The sequence below is a fragment of the Prosopis cineraria genome, unplaced genomic scaffold (assembly GCF_029017545.1).
Source record: "Prosopis cineraria cultivar Desert tree isolate PC_DT_omini unplaced genomic scaffold, ASM2901754v1 PC296, whole genome shotgun sequence".
NCBI classification, from domain to species: domain Eukaryota; kingdom Viridiplantae; phylum Streptophyta; class Magnoliopsida; order Fabales; family Fabaceae; genus Prosopis; species Prosopis cineraria.
Genome location: NW_026555623.1, coordinates 17,430 through 27,525, shown reverse-complemented (window position 1 = coordinate 27,525; position 10,096 = coordinate 17,430). Strand labels below are relative to the sequence as shown.

General features: G+C 34.3%; 1 protein-coding gene across 1 annotated transcript; it reads right to left on the bottom strand.

Annotated features, from left to right (window-relative positions):
- Positions 1-303: 303 nt before the first annotated feature.
- On the bottom strand, positions 304-6,969 carry LOC129296282 (plastidial pyruvate kinase 2-like). Its single transcript, XM_054934868.1, has 12 exons — positions 6,510-6,969; positions 6,133-6,420; positions 4,953-5,118; positions 4,056-4,190; positions 3,808-3,918; positions 3,641-3,729; positions 3,455-3,517; positions 3,159-3,334; positions 2,400-2,502; positions 2,137-2,285; positions 1,629-1,737; positions 304-772 (listed from the first exon to the last, which is right to left on the bottom strand). The coding sequence occupies exons 1-12, from the start codon at positions 6,744-6,746 to the stop codon at positions 665-667; spliced, it is 1,734 nt and encodes a 577-aa protein (XP_054790843.1). The 5' UTR covers positions 6,747-6,969; the 3' UTR covers positions 304-664.
- Between the last annotated feature and the right edge of the window lie 3,127 nt (positions 6,970-10,096).

Sequence of the window (10,096 nt, the reverse complement as noted above, 5' to 3'; positions counted from 1 at the left end):
AAATTTTATGATATTTAAATTTTTCATATTTTCTAAACATTTCAAATATATCATATTTGTATAACAAAAATTATAAATTATCATAAATTATATTATTTTTTATCACTGAATATTCAAAAACACATTTCAAAAGTATAAATCATCATTAATCCAAGCATCTTTCAGTTCATCAAACTGATTTTTAAAAAAAATATCTAAAAACAAATTTCACTATAATAATTGATTTTTATTAAATTGATTTTTATCAAATGTGCTTTAAACAAACAAACTTTTTTAATAAAGTGAAAGCCAAACACATAAATGTATCACAACCATTCAATATTATTGATTGCTTTCTTACAGTGATCAAGTTCTGGAAAAAGAGTATCACAGTTCGATCCCCAGTCTGTCGACATAGGACGAAACTGCTTTTCTTTCCAACCTCTAAAAAAATTCAATCCCACATGCTACAACCTAGATAGTAATTTTAAAACGTAACCAAAAAAATACAAAATCATATAATAAAACAATTAAAAAAAAAAAGCATTTTAAACCAAACAAACAAGCAATTCGGAAATCAAACCACCAAGAGGCAAAGGGGTAACATGATGCTATTCTAGACTAGATTATCCTGTTGCATGGGTTCAAAACCTAAACAGTGGTAGTACCCATCTTTCGTTGCCGTTTACACTTGCCGGACCTGGATGTTGTGAGTGGACTGGGACCTCCATATGGGTTGTCTGCCACTCTGTACAAGGGCCACTTCTTCTCCTTCCTTCACCATCCCTTGTTTCTGAAGGTAGAAACCATGGATATGTAATCATCACAAGTGCACGGAAAAGCAAATAGGAAAAGAGTAAAACAAGCATTGACATAAGCAGTCATTTGCAGACAAATCAATCGTAAGTAGATGAAAGCATGTTAGGCAAGTCTTGCCTTACATTTCCTCACTTTCATTATTGATTGATTGTTCATTTCATAGCCACAACAAAGAACATCAAGTGAAATTGTTAGGTTGACAACGTCTACCAAAAAATGATAGACCAAGTCAATCGTAAGTAGACATGTAAGCATGTTTGAAGTAAGTCGGTAACCATGCCTTCATGTTAGCTTATCAATTTTTGGTAGATCAGAATCTACCTATCCCAAGAATCAAAAGATTAAAGTTTAATAGAGTTAACGAACCCTTCAAAAACAATCCAACAGCATACTACTTGCTGTCGTTAGAAAGAGTGGACCATGAAACTAGATAGTGCAAGATATGACAAAGCAACAAATTTTATCAAGGTCAAAACTTTCAGTCAAACTTTTTTTTAATTAAAGAGGTAGGCACTAATGGCCTGAGGTTACAAGCGAGATAAAACCCACAACCTTCTACTTACAGGGGAGCTTACATACCACTAGGCTACAAGATGTAGCCATTAATTTACAAGTGGGATAGAATTCACAACCTCCCACTTATAGGGGAGCTTTCAGTCAAATTTCAATCATGAAAGAGGAGGAATTAAATAGTAAATAGTAACCACCTTTTCCTTTGCTCCTGTTTCGTTTTTTTTTTTTTTTGGGGTGGGGGAGGGGGTATCAACTCTCAACATCTCAATGATAGTTTATTTACCAAGGGGAAAAACAAAAATGCTTCAAAACAATACCTGGAGTAAGCCTAGCGCTCTGGTGAAAGTCTCCTCCGCATCGTCGGAGAATTCCATAAATATGGGACACACCCCTTGATACAAAGCCAGTCGCTGTTGTATCCTCTTACTGTGTGGGCAGCAAAATTTTCAGTTTTCTGACAATACAGCTTTCACAAAAACATAATATATATAATAAAAAACAGTAAGATGAATTTAGATTTTTAAGATGTAATGCACACATCGTCAGGGAAAGAATGGAATGACTTCCAAGGTGTCCATCGACCAGATGTATCAGTTAAATCTAGAGGATTAGGCAATTTGTAACATCGTAAATGTAAATATTCACCAATCAAGCAGCTTTATGAGTCACTAGGCACAGATAATCAACCAAGTTCATAACTAAATACATCCAAATGTCTTTCAAGGGGAAGAAAAAGCATCCAAAATTTCCGTCCGAAGGCCAAATTTTGTTGATGATAAATGAGTTTGTCTTGAAAATAAATGAGAAAGAGGATAAAGTACTTACTTGTCAGTAAAAGCAAATATAGTGCCAGAAGGTCGATAGTGGCTCAGGAGGATAGCCATAAAACCTGATCTAGTGAAGACTACAGTAGAGGTTCGAAGGGTGTTAGACATCATTGTCGCATGGAAGGCAAACATCTCACTCATGTGGTTCTGAAGAGGTCCAAAATAAAGAATCAATATATCAGCTCTGACAGTCAAATGCAGCAAGAGCATATAGTGGATGAAAAAAAGTTAGCATGGCTACAGATCAATGTAACTTCAAACCTTGAATACTTGGCCAAGATTAGGCGGCATTTGGCCCCCTGGAATGGTTGCTTCTGTCCGTAATGCTACTGTGTGCATTACTTTCACAGCTTTCAGTGGGAACCTGCATGATAATAAATATAATTATTCCCTTTTCTAGGGAGTAATAATAAGCATAACGTTTACCAACTTTCAGCCCCTTCCTTGCTTCTGTAGATTACTCAAGATATTATCAGTTAACATCATAATTTTTTCTACAAGAGACCAAAATGCTAATATTGCAATTCAGTATCTACTGATGCTCAAGGACAAAACAGTAATGTCTGCCCTTATTAATGCACATAGTCTAGATACCGTTTGTCTTAACTCACTACAAGACAAAATTGATTGTAATATAACCCTTCTTCCCTTTATCAGTGTTTTGGATTGCTAAAGTGACTTAATCGAGCATATATAGCCATATAGGAGAAATATCAAAGTCATTTACACCTCTTGTTCCTTGTAGATGACATGTTGAATTTAGCACTCAGACTCAAAATAGTGTTGAACCACGAAACAAAAATGATCCTCAAAAGAAGTCCGCCAACTATTCCTTACATTAGCAAGTCAATCTAATTTAGAAGTCTCCCAATTTCTCTCCAAAATTGACCAATTTTGAAGAGACATGTGATGCATGCGGGGCACTTGAACAATGGACCTCACACACTGTTTCTATCTCTCAAAAGTTGACCATCCATTTCTCTACTCTGAGATATGAAGGGCAGGAAGCTAGTTACTTACTTTCCATGAGCAGTTTCTCCAGAGAGCATAATTCCATCAGCACCTTCACGAACAGCAATTGCAATATCTGATACCTCTGCTCTGGTTGGTGTAGGGTGTACAATCATGCTTTCCAACATATTAGTTGCCACAATAACAGCCTTCCCCATGCTACGACAAATCGTGATTATCTCTTCCTATAGTTTGACATTATCAGGCATAATGGATGTTAAGATAAGCTAAAAAATGTCAACTTTTGGAGTTTAATCCAACAGGACAATATTTTCCTAGTTGCTTTCTATTAGAAATGACATTACCTGCAAAAGTGGAACCTCCTCAATGGGAAGCTCTGCACCAAGATCTCCTCTTGCAACCATTGCCTAAGACAGGATTTTATCAATATTAACAGAACTATTAACAATCATTGTATTTACAATTTAGTGTAAATCAACCCCCATATATAGCAGCAATATAGATAAATAACGCAAGGATCAGATCAGCACCCCATCAGAAGCTGTAATAATTGAGTGCAAGTTTGGTATAGAGTCTGCACTTTCAATCTTCACGATGACATGTATATCAGCACCACAACCTGAAGTATTGGACAGGAAATTATGTATAACTATAAGCACTCAGATAACTGATTATTTTAACATTTTTTATTTCTTACTTTTTAAATAGTTCTTCAATTCGTGAACCACTTGAGCATCCTTAACAAAGGAAACAGCATAAAAGTCAACTTGGTTATCCACTCCAAATTTGATGTCATCCCAGTCCTTCTCTGCAACAAATCAAGGTGGAATTTTTGTTCATGAGAAACCAGCATAACATCAAATAACAAATTTAGACATAACGAGGAAAATAGGACACAAATTATCAGAAAAGAAAGAAAACAGGATTAGTAAGTAAAAGACCAACCAGTAATGGAAGGCAGTGTTGCACTTTTTCCTCGAACATTCAAATGTCGCCTTGATTTGAGCTCTCCTCCATCAACAACTTCACATTTCACTGAATCACCCGTCTTTGATTTAACCATCAATGACATCATGCCACCTATATCATAAATCAAAAGTCAATATTCCATCATAACATGTCTCAGTAATTTGGTTTACTTGATATTTGAGCTGCACAGTTTGGGAGTCAATAATAGTTGATAAGTATCAAGACCATTTCTACCCAAAAGCTTGACCAACTAAGTAACAATGTGTGACTGGAATTATTATCTACAAGAATTTAGCATCCTCATCCCTTCACATGAAAGGCCTTTGGGCCTGAAGTGGGGACAAAAACACAATCTCAAGCTATTTTAAACCCAGCTACTAGGCTAGAAGGAACTAGCAGTTTAACCTGCTATGTTATAAAGCCAATGAAAATGTTATCATGTTTGAGTGCCAGCAAACTTATCCGTCTCCATGTGCCAGTTTAAATTTTTAAACAAGATAAGTGATGACTATTGAAATCCCAACCACTTTCCAAATAAAAGATGTCAACTCAGAAAACTGAACTATTAAGGCCAATTAGCACTTTCTAACTCGTTATCCAATTAAAATATTTAACAACAACAACAATCTAACATCTTGTTTAGCTGTATTAGCACTTTCTAACTCGTTATCCATATAAATAATGTCTAAAGCAAGGTAGGAGGCTCCAAAATCCAATGGGAGGGGAGGACTTTTGGTGGGGAAAAAAATGTATGGGAAGATTGCTAACCTCCCCATAAAAAAATTATGATGATTACTAATATGGAGCTGAGTTATGCTTAACACACAGTTATAAGTGATGTGAACGATAGAAATGATCAAGTGATCATCATACCATCAACAAGAAGCATGTCCCCAACTTCCACATCATTGACAAAATCATCATAGTTCACACTGACACAATCTGGAGTTCCAACACCCCTCTGAATTGTAAAGGTGAACTCCTGACCAGGTGTCAACATGATTGGTTGTGGCAAATCCCCACTCCTAACCTCAGGGCCCTGAAAGGAAGGGAAAAAAAAAAAGAAAAAGGACTATCAATCATAAAATCACAAGGCAAGAATTAAAATTTCAGTCTTGAAAAAGCAAAACAAAGTGCATATCCGTTGGGATTGAAGAAGAAAAGTCCAGTAGGCCTCAAAAGCCCAGCTCGTCTAAGAAGTCCATCTTGCAAAAGATAAAAGCCCAATAGTTATTATAGCTTGATTGTACAGTACATTCTAGAACAAGATTGCATGCATTGTATCGATTTTGAAAATATTTTGCAGATATTTTTCATTCTTTCTGGCCATTCTAGACGAATGTGCTTGTGTCATTGATTGGTTATTGTACAGCAGTATTGTTCTATAAAGCTCACAGACCCTCAGGCTTCCATTCCATCCGAAAGGTCATTTTCATCCCTTCTCTCTGAAATCAGACTATATCAGTCAAATTGTCATTTACCAAAAGATAGGACAAAATTCAAAATTATAACAGCCAACAATAGATTTCCATTAATCAAGTCCATTATACTTAAATCATGGATTTCAGGCTACTACTGCTTTAGTGAAAACATGCAACAGATAATGTTATGCAGCATATAGAAGTAAAATGTTGTCCCAACCAACGAAATAAAATAATATAATATTAACTGAGTGCCTTTTTTGGGGCCAAATGAGTATATATCATTGACTAATGAATAACATCATGAAACATGAATCACACCAACTGCCAAGCTATAGCATATCTTGCTAAAAAGAGTCACAAAAAAGATAGGCCACCAGAGGTGAATCAAATTTAATCTCATACAGATCAGTCACCTCGATGAAGGCAATATGTATGCGCCAGTCATATCCTGTATATATGTTATAGTTACCCTAAATTACGTGCGTACTTCATTATTTTACTGTGCTCAATTGCACAGTATAAAGGCCGATATTTATTTGTCATTAAACTGCAAACCGAGATAACGAAAATAAAATGTAAGCAACGTAGCATTGTTCAGAAGCAAGAAAATAGTCGAAGTTGAAACTTGCCTTGGTGTCAAGCATAATCGAGATCACATTATCCTTAGATTGTGCATTATACTCCTTAACCAAGTCAATAACTTTCTGATGAGAAGCATGGTCTCCATGAGACATATTGAGGCGAGCAACATTCATGCCAGCCTCAGCAAGCTTCCATATCATTTCCCGAGTATTAGTAGAAGGACCAATCGTACAAACTATCTTCGTCTTCCGTCTAACCGTGGGCTTCGACCACATACCAGCTGAAGTGTCACCGAATTGCTGGATTCCACGCAAATGCTGCAACTGCTCCTCAATCTAACAAATCGAACCAAAGACATAAGCAATCCGCCGCTTTCCTACGAAAACTCAAAGTACATTCATAACAAATAGTGAAATGCACGAACCTTCAAATCATCCTCCGGCGACACGGGAACTACTTCAGCAGGTGAAAGAGCAGATTTCCTTGCAATGATCTGGCATGACCTTCTGCGAGAGCCAAGTTTGGAGGTTTTCTTAGGTGAAAAGACATTGAAAGCAAAAGTCGAAGGCTTTAACAAGTTTTCAGCTCTGGGTTGGGCAGATCCAGGGGTGGGGCAAAGGAAGGAGCTGTGAATGGAGCGCGTGGCCACCACCTGAGACATTGTGGTAGGAAGAAGAAAGTGAGAGGGAGATGTGAGGAGGAAGCAGTAGAAGGGAAGAGGAGGGGTTGTGTGCGTGTGTTTGTTGAGAAAGAAGGATGGTGGAATTATAGAAGGAGGTTGGAGAAGTCACCGCAAAATTTGGCGGAGCTTTTGAGAAGACAAAGAAGAGCAGGGAGGCCTCGTTTGTATCGAGGAATTGAATAGCGCTCTCGCGACTTCGTTTTCGAAGCCCTCGCTTCCATTTTGTTCGCAGTCAAGAGTCATGCTGTCATTTGCTCCGGAAAAAAAAAAGAGTCATGCCGTCAATTGTCCGGACGCTGCTTCAAGCTTTCTTACGACGCCGTTTTAAAGGTTTTTTCTTCAAAATTATTATTTATTTGTTTACCATTTATAAGTAGTACATAATTTATTAAAAATTTTAGAGGATCTGACACTTAAAGTCCCAAAAAAAATTCAATGCTTAAAAAAAATTTATGGAAAATATAAATACTTTAATTATAGGAATACCTAATTAAAAATTAATATTCGTGTATTTGCGCTTATTTGAATATATCTTTATAACTCCTTTTTTTAGTACTTTTTTAAATTCACCATTGTATAGAATCATTTTTTTTTGGAGCAAAGTATCATTCTCCCAAATGTTTATATAGAGAAGATGTAGATAAACCTAATGTTCTATATGTGAAGAAAATGTAGAGCTTATATGAGCATGGGGCAGTCATTTCTGCTTCAGCCAAACAAACAAAATATGGCAAATATTTATTGAGTAAGACCATATTCCCTCCATTTAAAAATGTAAAATATTTTTTTAGGAGTTGAATGTTTAAAAATATAATATATTTTTAATTTTTTAATATGTAATCATTGTCTTTTTTAAGTACTCCTATTAATAATGACTTTATATTTATTGTATGGTGTTTAATAGGGGTAACTATAAAAAATAAAGTTAATTTGAAAGTAAATAACTACTTTATTGAGAATAAAATTAGGTTAAAAATGTCCTACATTTTTAAACAGAGGGAGTATACATACACTATCTATCCAAAATTATAAAACACTTTTAGATAAAATATTATATACCAATAAATTTCATTAAATATATTAAAAAAATTTAAAAAATAAGAATATAAACTTTTAAAAATACTTTCCATTTAATATATTAAAAAGATGAGAAGAATAAAAACATTAAATAAAGAAAAAGAAAAAGTAATATTAAAATAAATTTATTTAATAAATTTTTAATTCTTTTCAAAGTATATTGTATTTTAAAACGCTGTAAAAAATATTTTATAATTTGAGACGGAGTGAATAATTTTTTACTTATATTAGTAGCATATTAATTAAAATTTATTGATATTGTAAATATATCTTTTATTGCAAAATTAGTTTTAAGTTAATGTGTTAAATTACTCTACCAACATTGAGAACTTCCCGGCACATTTATTTCTTGTGTATTTAGTTTCATAAAGAAAATTCGGTAGTCCCAAGGAAATCGAGAGGGAATATAATATAAAATTATTTTTATTAACTAATTTTGACTTCAAAATCACATCCAAACGTCCTCTAGAGATTTGATGTCATTAATAATAACAAAGAGAGTAGAATTATAGAATGTCTGTGTAATAAAAGGCGTGGAAAAAGATAATACTACTATCATTCAGAGATCAATTTGGTTTTGCATCAAAGCAAAAGAATTTTTAATTATCGTTAAGAAGCTTGCCAAACAAGAAGAAGACAACTGTGGTTAGTACTTAGAAGATCAGCCAATTGGTCTTATACTTTGAAATCTTTTTTTTTTTTTATTGACTGATCTTGTGTGCTCTCTAACCACAAATATAGATCTCTCAAGATGGAAGTGTGCATGTTTAATAGCCATGGAAAATTAAACACATGTAATGAAAGAATTTAGTGACCAATCTTACGCAAAAACTAAAAGAATATTGAGGTGAAACTGCATGAAAATGTTACAATCAGTGGCTGTACTTTTTTAAGACGGTTGGATTCCCTCCTAACAACAGTTTTTCAATACAGTGCGTACACTTCCTCTTACCTTCTTATGTCTAATTAATGTGTGTATGCAGTACTGCGTATATAAATATGCATAGATATACATAGATGTATATAGCATAAAGTTGGATTTCAAATACTGATATTTTACTATAACACATGAAAAGTTAAAAAATAAATTGTTCTAGAAGTAACAATGGCACTCTTTTTGTTACGAAAATAAAGCTTTGGAAGGGAACCCCACCCCAACAAACAGGTCGCACTTATTGGGCTTAAATGGGTTTCATTTCCTGCTCATGCGGCCCATTTATTCAATTTGGGCCCATACTAATTAATGATTCTTGCACAGCCGAGGAAACATTTTCCTGATATATTTTCCATTTGTTGACAATCCTTCGCAGACTAGAGATAAATTCATGTGCCGTTTTAGAGTTGTGTTGATTGGTTCTTTTGTTTCTCTGGAGCGTGTCGTGTTTCTTCTATAATCACCTCTTATTATTTTTCTGAGTGTAACATCTTGAAAAATTTAACTTAAGGTTAATTGAGTAATTAAAGATAAATTAGATAATTGAAAGTTAATTTAGATTAAAAGATAATGTACAGACGGTTAATAGGTCTATCGGACCCTAATTAGGGCTTAAAATTGAAACCATAGGTCGTATTGAACCACATTTGGACCTAAATAGATGAATCATGTTTGGAATCTTAAATTTTAGCCTTTGACCATAGTCGAAAGTCTCTTAGCTATGGCCAAAACTCAATTTTTAAGCCTTCAAATTTGCATTTTAGCTAAAAAATTAGATAATTAAGTAGGAGTCAGAAGGTGAAGGAGGAGAGCTCTGCTAAAGTTTGTTGTAGGAATCTAGTTGAATTTATTTGGATATTTTAATCACTTGGGTAAGTGCATACAATCTCTTCTCTTCCTCTCTTGTAAAATGAATATGTTAACATGATGAGTGATCGAAATTGATGATGTTGGAAGAGTTGTATAAGCATGCATATTTTTGATGAAATGCTTGATGATTATGTTTATATAGATGTTATGTGGTATTTGAAATATAAATTGTGGGTCTAGATTGGCTATGAGTTGATTGTATGAAGATCTATTGCAAACTATGATGCAGTGTGAAGTGTGATAAGCATGCAAGTTTTGGAAATTATGAAAATGATGAATTACTATGATATGCATGAGTTTAAATTTGTTCATGTTGATTGAACTTGCATAATCATAATGGGTAATAATTTACCTTATCATAGTACAGGAATTATGGTAGAAAATCTACCTAGTGTAGCCTTCACTAAGTTTGCGCACAATGGTTGGTATAATTCATTACTATATGCGT